The sequence below is a fragment of the Corvus kubaryi genome, unplaced genomic scaffold (assembly GCF_017639235.1).
Source record: "Corvus kubaryi isolate FWS band 111438036 unplaced genomic scaffold, C.kubaryi_AGA036_p1.0 76, whole genome shotgun sequence".
NCBI classification, from domain to species: Eukaryota; Metazoa; Chordata; class Aves; order Passeriformes; family Corvidae; genus Corvus; species Corvus kubaryi.
Genome location: NW_024582063.1, coordinates 2,971,235 through 2,985,650, shown reverse-complemented (window position 1 = coordinate 2,985,650; position 14,416 = coordinate 2,971,235). Strand labels below are relative to the sequence as shown.

The 14,416-nt window shown below is 44.9% G+C and overlaps 1 protein-coding gene across 1 annotated transcript in view; it reads left to right on the top strand.

Moving 5' to 3' along the window:
- The first annotated feature begins 12,381 nt into the window (after positions 1 to 12,381).
- LHCGR (luteinizing hormone/choriogonadotropin receptor) overlaps positions 12,382 to 14,416 on the top strand; it is a 29,310-nt gene continuing 27,275 nt past the window's right edge. Inside the window, exon 1 of the mRNA XM_042051499.1 lies at positions 12,382 to 12,530. Coding sequence (XP_041907433.1) covers positions 12,382 to 12,530 — 149 coding nt within the window. The remainder of the gene's footprint in view (positions 12,531 to 14,416) is intronic.

Sequence of the window (14,416 nt, the reverse complement as noted above, 5' to 3'; positions counted from 1 at the left end):
ATCCATTCTTGCTTTCCATTAAGGCACATTACACTGCGGGGTCTCTATGCAAAAAGAAAAACAAACCTGAAAAGACAAAACTGTAAAACTTGTGGCTTCATTTGCAACTTTTGTATTATGACAAGATCTGAAAACAAAAGGAAAAAAATCAAGTCATGGAGACCAAAAAAAAAAAAAAAAAAAGAAAATCATGACTTCCTTGTAGCAGAAAACAGAATGGATTTAGATGCATTTAAACTTATATACATCATAAATGTTGTCTCAAGATCACTGTGTTGGCTTTTTCTTACTGCAAGAGTAGTAACACGACATCGCAGGTTATAGGAGTGATCTCACGTGTGCTTCAGCTCTGAAGTATCTCGGTGGAAAGCATGAAGCAAACTCACTGAGAGCTGAGGATGATAAGGTGCAGAATTAGTCCTTACAGAATATGCAGAGGCACAGACCCAGGAGAGTTTGTGAGCAACTAGCACTGTAGACAAACAGAGCTGGTTGATTCTTTTATTTATTGGGACAAGTTTCCTTTGCATCAGTGGATGTTTCTCCTGTGCACAAACACAAATATCAATGTCGTTGAGTAGCGATTTAAGTACCTGGCCTACTGGGCAGGAAATTATTAGAGATACCTAAACACCAGGTTCTTAATACAAAAAACAAGCTGGGAAATTGAGGATGTGAGAGCCAGATGAATCAATGGGATACTCTGGAGATGTGAACAGTCTGCAGCAGATCCAGCTGTGGATGTGCTCCTTGTTGCAGCACATCTGGACCTGCAGGTGCAAAGCTGAGCACCCAAAGTACCAGCTCACACAGAAATCACTATTTACCCCTGTAAAATAAGGAAGGACCAGTGATTAAAATGTTACTTGGACTCTCCATGTGCCATTGATGAGTGATTTGGCTTCTAGATGCCTCAGCTCTTAACTTTCAGTAACACTAGCCGGTGAAGAGGGATGCTTGAAGGACTGGAAGTGCTAAATATAAAAGCACTATGTAAAAATTTGCCATTGCTTTCCCATCTATTTAGGTATTGATGATGTTGGATTTATCCCAACAGCATTGTGGAAATAGTAGAGCCACACTGGGAAGTTCTGTTTTCAGGAATACCTTGATTTTTGAGCTATGGAAATGGAATCCCTACTCAGTCTTGTGAGTGCTGATTTGAAGGGCAGCAGAGTGACAGGGAATGGCGCAAGTCATTGGTAGTTATTTGCATTTTCCATCTTCATGTTTCTGCCCTGTGCATTTCTCACCCTTTGAAATGTTAAACATATCTAAGGGCTGGCCCCAAGCCACACAGAGTATGTACATTTGTGAGCAGCTTTAGTGCTAATGAGCAAAGAAAGAGCAGGGGTAATTAAGGATTGAACTTAGAGCTGATTTTCATTTGGATGGACTTTAACTGTTATGGGATTTCAAAAGATTTTTCTGTTTCAGATACATCTTGGCCTGATACCGAGTGGTTTTGATTTCTGTGACAGTGAGCTGTGCCTCTCAACACTCCTTGCTCAGTCAGACCATAACTGGATGCACAAGGAGTTCCACACTCCACTCATCCCACAGATCTGGCCATACTGCCCTATGTGATGACTTGTCTTCCACACTAACGATGCTCTTCCATGAAAGGGTCCTTAGGGAAATGGATCCGGTTGAGTCTACTGAATTTGAGAGGTGACAGAGGGATCTTCCCTTTGCACCTTTGGTATGTGGAACAAGTGAAATAATGCCACATTTGAACTACCTGTGCTGAGGTGCAGCTCTCCCATGACATCCCAAGCCAGGGGCAGAGGGAGCGGGAGAGCCTCAGACCTATCTTGCTCTCCCAAGCAGCTTGTGCTTTTCTTCTGGAGCACAGTTTCTGAATCAAGACCGAGCCTTTCCAAACCAGTGAAAACTTCCTGCTGTTCTTTTCCATTCCGCAAACCGTTTCTCACAAGCCATCTGCCTCGACTTTGGCATGAGGACAATCTGGTTAGATCCAGGCTGGCACCAAGCCGGTTGATTAAACCAGTGCTCTCTCTAAAATGTGTCTGCTCAAAAGGCAGTTTCCTGGGCCGTCCATAATTCAGGTTTCTTTTGCACACCTAAATTGCATCAGTTATTCTATAGAAGTAAAGTCACATCTAAAGCCTGATGTACAACTACACCCTGGGACAAATTCCACCCTGTCACCGCTACATGAACTTGGAGCAGCTGAACGTAGACAAATGGACTGGGTTATAAAAGTTGGGTCTGACTGCTTCGTGTGGGAAGATGGAAGATGGGATATACACCTGTCTCCCATGGCAGCTTCAGCAAGTATTTACTTCTTTAGCAGACCTTTGCAGGACAGGAGCTGTTACTCCATGGATCCACAGGTACCTGTTCCTACACCATTCATCCCCTACACTCAGTGGGATTAACGCATGCAACTAACTTCAGCCTATGAGTGTGCTCAACTCACTTTTCATGAGATTGCTCACACCCATGGAATTTCAGTAACTGACAGGCACCCCAGACATCAGGGACAAATTTAAAGACAGCAAAAAACTTCTTGTTGTTACAGTACTTCACTCTTCACACATGCTCACAAATTTAAAAATTAGGGAATTAAAAATCTCCTTTGGTTTTTATTCATCACAAATCAAAATGTTGGCTTTTATTTTCATTCTGAGCCCCTTACTCCCTTTAGCAGAATACAAATATGTACAAAGGTTTCATGGATACATAAGGAGTGTTGATGCTCCCTCCATCTTTTAGGTTTTGGTAATCAATCATATATTCATTTAATAAAGATCAAAGCAACAAAAATTTTTTTTAAAGAGAATATTTGATTTTCTTTTTTAGGTTTCCCTGTTGCCCATCTAAACAAGACACACATAAAAAGTAATGAGGAAAGGTGTGAAAAGGGACTATCTTGACCTCTACATTTTTCACAACCAAGAGATGTGCTGAACAAATTTCATCTGTGGAGCTGCATCAATTACATATCAACTCACAAGAAGTGCACCCTGTTCCTATTTATTTGAGCCCAAAGCAGCTGAAGTGGAGGCTTAAAGCAACTGACATCCCACACTGATACAACCTGGCCCCATTCTCAGCAGCTACACCAACGAGTGCCCTCATGACAGCAAAAAAACATTAGAATCATGTGGCCAGCCTGCCCTTGGGAAAGGAAGATAGCACACTGAGAAAGAAGAGAAAAAGGAAAGATGGGGAAGCTCCATAAAATATCTTTCTGATATTTATCCCACCCATGTCCTTCTGCTTCATTTCATCTGGAAAACACTCTCCTCTGGCAGCCATGCGCACAATCCCACACTTACTCTGAGCCAAAAGGAATGAGGTGGAGACAGGAGAGTTGAGCCAAAGGGTGCTTGCTGTGTGATCTGGGCATGCAGCAACTGCTAGCTGCCTAAGCCAGAGCTCTTTCCAGCCCCCCTTCACACACAGGCTTCATCTGTGCTCGGGGGAGCCAGCAAGAGGCACGGCAGGGCAGCACCAGCCCTACAGCTGGCAACGCCTTTGGCTTCCTGGGCTGGCGTGGGGAGGTAGGAGAGTGTGAGCAGGGCAAACTAGCACTGAAAGGAGTAGGAAAGGATGCTGTGTGGGAACTGGAAACAGGGAGGAAAAATCAAGTCCCCTACATGCCAGAGTCTCAGGGTAGCAGTGCCTGCTGGCCAGGCAGTGAACGTACAGCGAGAGCCCCACGGGCCCCAGGGACCTGCTCCTCTGGGCACCTTGGGCTGGCAGAGCCAGGGCAGGAGCGATGGGACTGGAGAAAGCTGAAGAGTGCCAAGGCTTGCTTTGCTGGCCCAAATGTCTTTGGAGGGAACAGGAAGCTCCTGCAACCCAGAGGAGGCCAAGGGACGGGATCTGAAGCACATCAGGGAATGCGCAGCTGAGAGGTTGTACATGGGAGAACACAGCTCAAGAAGGGCAGAGGAACATCCCAAATTAATATATAAAAGTATGACTCCAAATCCAAACAAATAAATAATCAGAAACACTGCACTAAGACATTATCTGTGGCCCTTCCCACTGCATGGGGCTTTGGTGATGTGAGCCAGCACCTGAGAACTTGCTTTTATTCCCTTTGGCTGGTATTCAAACAAGACTGGCCCTGCTGAGCCTGACAAAACACTTCCTTTCATCCACAGTAGGCTAAGCTCAGTGGGAGAACAAGAGTGTGTCCTGACGGGAAAACAAGTAGAGAAGTGTTCCAGAGACAACTGGTAGAGCACACATCTCAGAAGGACATTGGCAATAACACATAATAAAGGCAATAAAGCCACAGCAGCAAAGACCTCTCAGCTAATCTGAATCAGAAAAAAAATAGGAGCAAGACAAAAGTTCTAGCAAAACTAAAAAACATAAGAAAAACGACCTCTTACCTTCCTTTACTCCAGGCAGCAGCTTACACCTGCTTAAGCCCCAGCCAAGAGCTGCACCACTCATCTGGAAGGTGGGAGGCACAAGCACAAGTCCCTTTTGAGCAGGAAAGGCACCAAACCCAGGCTCCCTTCCCCTTACAGGCAGCAGCATTTCTTCCCTTTGTGGAAGCTTTTTAAAAGACAAGGATAAGTTTGCAAGGATTTCCTCCTCCCAAATGCTAGGTGTAGTGCTTTGCAGCTCTGGATCCTGAATGGATGCAGCTGTTTGCCTCCAGGAACCTGGCTCTAGAGTGAGCTGGGCTTCACATGCCTGCCTCTGCCCAGAGCTCCCTGGCTTACTCTGCATGGCTCTTTACACAGTTTGCATGACTTGGGATCGCTTTTTTGGAGGGGTCTCATTCCTTCCATGAGCTTTACAAGAAGCTTAGAGACAAAACTGTGGAGATGGGTGCTGCCGCTGCAGTGTTTGGATACGTAATATGTAGGCAGAAAATTTTGGTACCAGCCCCAGCTCCTCAACCACAGGTTATACTACTGACTTCTGCAAAAACAGTACAGCTAAGCCAGGTAAGAAATTAAGGAATTGGGGTCAGTCATCTCCTGGGGTCGTTCCCAAGCATTACACTAACTCCTCATCCACCTCAATGAAGCGCTACTGAAAAGAAAAAAAAAAAAAAGTAAATCAAGAGGCATATGAGGTAAATCACAAGTAAACCGAAAGTGCCTATAATTTAGATCTTGATTTCAATCTCACTTCGTATTGGTATAAATCAAAATGCCTTTCATTTTTCTTGAATTTCTGCCAGTAACCATTAAAAGGTTTTACAAAACAGTCTTTCTTTAGGGGTACTAGGCACTGTATATTCAGGGAGATAATCTGGTTGTCAAGATAGTTGAAAACATTAATCTTTCTGGATTTTGGCCTGACAATGCAGCATGCACACATCTCCTCCAAAAACGTAATGCCTGCTCTAGCTCTTTACCTAAACAGCTGACAGACTCCATTAATTTGACATTGAGTTGGGGAAAAAAGAGCTGTATACTTTGGAAGTCATATAAGGGCAAGCAGAAATCGTTCCTACATGCTTTATCATTATTAATGCATTTTCTGACTGATGGCAAATTACTCAATGTCCTGCACCCTTGGAGAGGATCACCCTTGGAGATACTGACCTTGAAATAATGTATCCCTCTTGGATGTCAGTGGAAGAGGTAAGAAAGTAAACAAGCTGATGATGGATATCACACTACTACTTTTTGAAATTAACACCAAGACTTGGAATTATTTTCCCTTCTAAGTCTACGTATATTTTTCTAACCCAAGAACTTCTAATTTAATGAACTCCCAGGAAAAACAGGAGTATTAACTGCTTTCCAAACCATTTCAAGATATTTACCCAAAAAATAGAATTTATTTAATCATTATAGTATGGGGAGTTCTGTTTTTTAATCAACAGTTTGTGAGTTATTATTTTTATCTAACGAACTTGTACTAACTATTAAACCAATATTTAATAATTGAAATTACTGCAGTCTTTTAAGAGTGTCCCCTATCCATCTCTGCACTGTCAGAACCACACGAGCTGGCCTGCCTTCTGTAACAATTGAAACTCAGTTTAATTGCAGACCTTTTGAACCTGAAAGTCCATGAAATACTTGAACCAAAATCTCAGGATCTAGGCAGAATGCCATTTTCTTTTTTCCCTCTTATCCTAACATCATGGGAATGGCAAAGTGTAGAAACTCAGTGGAATTTTACCAATCTAGCCACATCTACTGATAGAATAAAAAATACCCATTCTGACTAGGACCATTAAAAAGAGATCAGATGTGCCACAGGTATTTTTGTCCAGGGTGGCATCCCACAGCACAGAGCAAACACATATGTAAAATTAACAAGGCTGGGTGCAAAACTGCTTCTGACCTCATGAACTTTGGAAGTCACATTTAGGTCTCCTTTGCAGCAATGTTAATCCAGAGTTCAATCAAATTCAAATTTATGCCATTACAAACATGAGCAGAATTTGGCTCTTAAATTACAGCAGCTAAGCACAACAGATTTTGTTTCCCTTGGAGTGTTTTAAGCTCCTGATACAGAGACAGCTTTTATGTCTTTAATAATGCCTTCTTCCTGAATTCAAAGAGGGAAGCATCAAACACAACCCAGAAGAGCAGGGCTCCCTTCATTTCTCATGATGGCTTTAATTTATTTTAAAATAGTCTTTAAATCAGTGCATAATACATGCTAAAAGTGACAGAGGAATCAGGCTCAGACCTCATTGTGAATGGCTCAGACCTCATTGCAAATGGCTGTACCACCCTCTTTTGACATTTTGAGATAACAGACAAAAAATAAATAAGAAGGTGAAAGAAAGTCTTTGGAAGAGGGACAGAAAGACTACACTGTACTTAATTATTGGATTTATCATCCAAATGACACACGGATTACTGGATCAAAGACCAGGGGGTTTGTCATCTAGTGAATAAAGCTTACAACTCATCCTACTTCAAAGCTTACCCAGCCTTTAGGCTTTGCTGTGTAACTGTACCTGTACAAATTCACAGCCTGCCTTTTCTGTTCAGTGCCCCTCTCAGGCACTCAGAGCTTGGTGCAGACAAGGAGCCCCACTGGCCTCACTCAGCACCTGCAAGTGTACACTCACACACAGTTATAGGTAAGTCAGATTTAACTGATGGGTCAGTCAGAGAACTAATTCCAGGGCCCAAGTGGGAAAAATCCCGCTCCCCGACTCTCCTAATTTACCCTCCACTGCAGAGCTGCTCCCACTGTTGAGAGCCCAGGGTTAACTGCCCAGTGCACTCACAGCCTCCACATAAGGGTGCAGAACACCCACAAAATGGTCACAGTCCTCTAATTCGTAACGACACAAGCACTAATCTTGTCATCATACTCATGAAGAACTGACATGTAGCTCTGGCACTACACTGAAAGCACACGCAGTGAAGTCCTGGGGCACAGTAACAATTGTGCAGACCTGACCAGAGCCAGATTATTTTCCAACTGCTTGCAGTGGAGCCACAGGCTTCTTTCTCTCTCAGCATCCTTCCTCTGTCCTCTGCTGGAGGTAAATCACTGGTTTATATACCCTGGCCAAAGCCCTTCTCAAAAATTTAATATTTTTTTGGTCAGGAATTGCCACAAATCATAGCACAATGCTGCCAGACAAACAGGGAAGAAAGAGTCAATCATTAAGTAATTGACTAAATAACAGAGACACACTTTCTGTAAACAAACTCTCCTATTAATCAGCACTCAGGAGGATGGACGTGGTCCAAACTTACTTACTACTTGCTGCTTTGTGACTGTAGTGACATTTTTTAACAGCATCTTTAGAAACACGTTTCTTTTTGGAGTTCCGGGCCTGGTTAAAGCAAAAGACTGAAATGTTAAAAATGTAATAAAAAAGTCTGAAGCAGTACTTGACTAAGCTGACTCAATCACTGTCAGCTCTAATTCAACTGTAATTAACACAGCTCAGCACACTGAGCAGTGTGTTAGCAAGGCTATATCAACTATTCTGGCCAAGTTAATCCATAGGGTAGAAAATAATGAGCCACTTTAGGTTTAGTTCACTAAACAATACACAGAAAAGCACTCCATCTTTCCAGTACCACAGTGAAAAAAAAACCTCACACAGAAAGCAGTGAGTACAAACTCCCGTGATGTGCCATACTGCCTGTTACCTCTGTGCTGCTCTCGGTGTGATACCTGCCCTTAGGATGAAGTGTACACTCAGGAACGATGGGATCTGAATTGCCATTGCACCATTCTAAGTCTGTCTGCATGGAGGAGACTAAAGCCAAAAAAAAAGCATAATTCCTCGTGACAGATGTACGCAGCATCAGACATTTCTAACAGAGTCCGGGTGGAAGAAATACTGGAGCATCTGCGGGCTGCTCTGCTTTTCAGGCAGAAAGCACAATCCATGGCAGCCATGCTCACTGTTATCTTCTGGAAACTAGAAAAGCATATGTTACAGCAGATGCTGCACTATGATTTCCCCCCTTGGACTCTGTTAAGGGCATTCAGCTAATTGTAGCACTGTAATTAGCTGTGTTCTGTGTCTCAGAAGCAATTTTTTCTGCACAGGAGTATTCCACTGGCATTACTTCTCTGAGGAACTGTAAAAAGGCATGTTAAGGTTAATAAATGGAGAAAGAGAAGGAAAGATAGTAAATTAGAATAACTGGCCTAAACTGGATCTACAATGAGTGCAAGTTCTGGGGTGCTCCTCAGCAAATCGGGCTGACAGGTTGCAGCCCGGAGTGAGCAACCTTTTACCAGCTCCTCCAAGCCAGATCTGCCAGTCCTTGCTCCATCAACCCCACATTGCAGGTCAGTGGGAGACCCAAAGGAGCGAGGACTGGGGGGTTTTCCTCTTTGCATTTTTTGCCTGTGCAGAACAAACCTACAACCTACAGCTGCAGCTCTGGCAGCTGTTATCACTCCTGCAAATCCTCTCTGCAGAAGGGCTCACATACACTTCTGCACAGCGGCCTTGAGGCAAGGATTCAGGAGAGCACTCCAACATGTGTAAAGCAATCCCTGCCTCTGCCAGCACTTGAGCAGAAGAATAACATCAGATATGTCTTGAATTCCCTGTGACTTCAAACTTAACCCATCAAACTTGAGCTCCCACTTAAGTATTGCCAGAATAAAGATGGTTCCTTGAACTGTAAAATGCATATATTGCCATTCATTTTGATTATACAGACGTAAGAATGCAGGTGTAAAACTCTTTGTAGTAGTTTTGTTGTGGTTACAGAGCTGTAGAAGGCTCCTCCATGTATAAATTGCTGTTACTCCTGAATCTGTCAATTTAGGTTATGCTTTGTCTATGCTATGGATAATTACTGCTTCATCTTGGATAGATATTAACCCAGGACCAGATGTGCAAACAGCAAGATTAATGATCATGTCTTTCCATCAGAAATAAAGTTTTTTGCTTACAATTCTAATTTAGGTATGTTAAAAAAATTTGGCATCGAAACATTTTGATATGTATGGGTAACATTTCTCAGCTTCAGGGGGCACAGTGTTCAGGAATAGGTGCACTTTTAGGGGGGTAAAATTATGTGTACAATATTCTCTTTGACAGCTTAGGTGAATTAGTAGGCTGAATGCAAATCAGTGGGCTGAATGCAATTAAGTATGATTGTTACAGATTAGTGAATGGCTTTTGCATTTGATCACAAGATAGATGCTCTTACACACGAGCATAAAGACACACACATTATAAATATAAGATTTATAATTACACAGCTAATCGCGATGCTCTGCCAAATCTGCTGAATGGGCAGCAGGAGGCTCAGAGATGTGGTATGCGTTGACATCAGCACAAATCCAGTTATGAAACACCTCGCAGCCACTGGTACTTTACATGGAGGTCAAAATGCTGAAGGCAAAAGAGCAGCAGGTAAGAACAGAGAAATGCACCTGCAGCCTGTGCTATGCTAGCATTGCTGCCAAATGTGAGAGTGCAGCTCTTACCCAAACCAGCTTGGGCTAACCAGTTTTCACAAGGCTGCAGCACACAAAACCACCTTTGTCCAAAACGGCTACATCGCAGCGAGGCCAGTCTGTCCCTACAATTCACCATCACAACCCCTCAGCAAGCCCTGAAGGTCACAGAGGCCACTCACAGTGCCTTGTCTCCCAGGCAGAGCAGTGCCACCGCTCCTGGCAGGGACTCTGCTGAGAGAAGTAGTCACGTCCTCAAACACCACACACTGTTCTAACACCCTCGTTAAAAATATCTTCAAAGGCATCTGAGCATCAGTGACATCTTGCAAACCATCAGATGTTGTGGATGATGGGGGCAACCCATGACACCTGCCAGGCAAAGAGTGACAGCAGGTGTCACTCAGCCATGCTGCCCACCATGCTCTTCCAGGATGGCTCGTCAAACAAATTTTCTTTTTAATTTTGCGGTGTTTTGGGGTTTTTTGATGATGATGCACTACTTTGCCTGACTTTGGGAGTGTAGGCAGTTTTGTGGACAGGCAAAGTATACAGCAGAAAGGAGTTAGCTTCTTCCCACCAAGTGCACATGCAGTCAGTCAGGAGCCAAGCTGCTCCTTGGGAATGATTGACTTGGCAAAAGAATTCTGGAGATGGGACTCTCTTGCTTGCCCTCTGACCGTCTCCTCCCCAAATCAATGTATATGGGCACATGTAAATAATGCAAGAGTATAAACAGATTTTTCCTCACTGATTACTCCTCCCATAGGAAACCAAGCTGCAGGAACCCAGAAACCTGCTACTGCTCAACACTGGCAGCTGAGTGTCAAGAAAGGGTCAGCAGTGCCACACCGACAGATCTCAAGGAAATTGCAGGTCCTCACAAGGGCACGACATCATCCTGCATTTGCCAGCTGGCACAGTTCAGTTGATCCCTTGATTTGACAATCCCATCACTTTCTTTGATTTCAAAGGTGATGGGGAGGTGAGGTGAGGTGGGGTGTGGGGAGGAGGAGGAGAGATCAATATAAAGGCACATGCTAGCTGGAATTAGGTAGGCCATCCATCAGAATAACCCTGCTGTAGTGCTGGATAAAAGGTTGTGCCAAGCATAGCGGAATAAAGTGACGGAGCACACCTCATAACCATTGCAAGGTCAGGATAAAAGCTAACATCACTATCAGCTAAAGTGCAGCAGATGACACTGAAGGAAGAAGGCTGAGTGGATGGTAGGGCTCTTGGACGGGACAGCAAACAGGGCTTTGCCACCCAACCCTCCTGCGCAAGATTTGGTTCCAGTTCCTGATCCAGATGGACACAGGTCAGGATGCTGAGGCCAGTCCAGGGGAGTTCTTAGCATTTGCTAACAATTCCCCACCACTCAGTCCCTGCTGAGAACACAGGGATGTCCTCAGACCACTCACGTCTCATGTCTCATTCCTGTCTCATATTTTATTCCTGAAATGTGTAAGGCCTTATTATTTGACCCCATTATTTTAAAGTTGGAAGAATTGTTGTCAGGCAAATCCCATATTGAGCTGGGTCATTCCCTCCTTGACTCCGACTTTTCCTGGATACACTTGCAGAGAGGGGTAGGATGATGGACCCATACCCTTACACTTATTTTACAAAGCCTGCTCTGGGGAAAAATTATCTTTTTGGTGGCTTGCTCCATCACTCACCATAAATAAGGTCCTGAATTCTAACTAGCTTCTAACTAGCTTCCTTCTAGCTTCTTGAAGCTATAGTTGTAGCAATAAACAATAATAACAACAACAGATAGTTACGTGGAAAACAGTCCTTCACAAAATGGATGGGCCTTTGTGAAGATAAGTAGTGCTAAGAACATGATTTCTTCTTTCATACAAAGGGTATAATTGATCATAAAGTAACAAGTGATGCACTCAGAAATGCCTCTCCGATCACCCAGCAGACAAATTATAATCCTTCGTCAGAGATACAGCGACCGTGCACGGACCTGTAAGAGAGTGTTTGACACTGACGGGTGCAATGTATCCCAACCACTTCCGTACCCAAACGAGGCTGCTGTAACCACAAAATATACATATAAGAGAAATGCGGCACATTTTCCCTCAGGCACCAACTCTCAAAGACGTTCACAGCCAGATAAATGGGTTTTTCCCAGGCCCACACCTCTTCACAGCTTCCCCACTAGGAACGGGGGGCACCGGGGAGCTTTCTGCTAGGAACGGGCAGCACCGCTTGCGGTCCCTCCTAGGCAGGACAGTGGGGAGCCGAACTTCTGAAAATCCAAGGAAACCTCTGCCAGCTACCTGCAGGCTTTGCAGCCAGCTTTCCTATTTAGAGCAGCCGAGGAACGATGTTCCCCGGGAAGCCCCGGGGGCCGGAGCGCGGCATCCCCACGGCATCCCCGGGGCGGCGGGCGGCGCTCCCGCCCCGGGGCGGGCGGAGGTGGGCGGAGGAGGCGGGGCGCGGGGCCGCGTCCCGCGGGCTGCGGGCGGGCAGAGGCGAGCGAGAGGCGGCGGGAGGCGAGCGGGACCGGCCATGGTGCCCGCGCTGCTGCCGCTGCTGCTGCCGCTGCTGCTGCCGCCGCTGTCCGCGGGCGCGGGCGGGCGCTGCCCGCTGCGCTGCACCTGCACACACGGAGCGCTGCGCTGCCCGCCGCACGGCGCGCTGCCCGCGCCCGCCCGCGCGTAAGTACCGCGGGGCGCTCGGACCGGGACCGGGACCGGGACGGGGATGGCCGCACCGGGGCCTGGGGGGACTGCGGTCCCCGTCCACCCGCCGTGCGGGCTTGGAGCATCGCTCGCCGCGCGGAGGTGCGGAACGTGCGGCTGGAGTTTTCAAACTTTCCGAGTTCAAGCAAACCCGGACGATGAGTTTTCCCGTTGGGAAAGAGACGCGCATCCTTTCGGGGTCTTTTCGCAAGGGGCAAACTGTGTCACTCTGCAGCAGCCTCAGTGACAGAGGAACGGGGTGCAGGTGTCAGGGCTTTCCGTGGTCTCCCGTCATTGCATTCGACATGAAGTGCCTTTCCTGTTCCAAAACCAACGCCTTGTAGTGGCATGGTTGGCTTTAAAGAAAACGGATTAAAATACAGGGATGTGACCTTAAACCTTCTGTCAGTTCTAAGGTTTGGTTTTTTTCTTTCACAAATCTGTTGGACTTCTTGTAACCTCTTCTCCCAAAGTTTGTGCAATTAATTTTCCCTGTATCCTTCTTCTTGAGGTTCAGCTCATTGACAAGTTCTTGACTACTTTCTTTCCCCCTTTCTTAGTAAAATAATTCCTGTGAGTTTTGACAGCTGTTTAGATCTCTGCAGGGTGGTCCATCATAACTTTCTGCCTAATGCTTTGCTGGGAGCTGGGATTAAATAAAAATAACAAGGCATCATGCACTTTCCCTTTCCCCACTCACACACCATAGTCCAAGCTCGTGATCTAGGAGACCAGACCAAATAACTGACATACGTAGGTGTACAAGTGTGTTGTTGTTTATGGGCTCAGTTGCAGCCCTGATCTAAACAATCATGGCATCAAAATATGGGATTAGAAGAGCAGCAGATAGAATTGTTGCCATTTCCAAGATCCCTTGGTTATGTCTGCATGAATTGAGCTGGGGTTTTCTTATTATGACCCTCTTGGTAACAAAGCCTGTGTTTTCCATTCTCATCTGATTTGTTTGTAAATTTAACTTGTTCTTGAAATTCCCTAGGGATGATACTAACCCTGATCTCCTCTTCCCTTTCTCCCTAGCTCAGGAATGGATAGGAGCAAGGAAACCTAATTCGTACTAATCTAGAGCCATGTGAACCATTCCTCCGAAGTCAGAGATTCTAGAAAATTCTCTATCCTGGATTTGGTTCCCTTCTTATTTCCCTGTGTTGCCTTAGTGTCAGAGAAAGCAGAGCCCATGGAAGCAGGAGAGACTCTCCACAGTTTTTGCAACAAGCACATTTCTTCCACAGTATTCACAGCCCCTGCAGAGCTGGCAGTGGATTAAGTATGTTTATTAGGATGATGCACATCACAGCCAGGAAAGGTTATCAAGAGCCCTAAACTTATGGGATTTTATTCTTTCTCTGTTTTGGTTTCATCTTTTATCTCTCTTTCCATCTGTCACCCGAGAGGAAACCTCATCTCAACCTCAGTGATCATGTTAGGACAGATAATGGGTTTATGGCTGCTGCCAGTTCTTCCTCACTGAGAGCAACAGGGCTAGGTAATGGACAAAAAGAAAAGAAAAAATTTCCCTTTCTACCTTTAATATAACATTTAATCCTGACGATTGTACACAAACTCCCACTATTAGGCTGGCTGTAGAAACCAACTTTACAGTCAGAAAAGAGTTCAACCAAGATTCAGCTCAATATTCCTACAAAGAAAATATTTGCACTTAGAGGTCAAAAAAAATCCCTGTCTTTCAGTCTGCACTCACAGACATATCCAGCTCCTTCTGCTTCCAGCCTGCTTTACGTTGAACCTGAACCTATACTATTAAAATTTCCACTTCTTTGTATTTTTTTAATAGAAATCCTTCATTCATCACACAATTACAAAGCTGTACATCTGAATGTAGT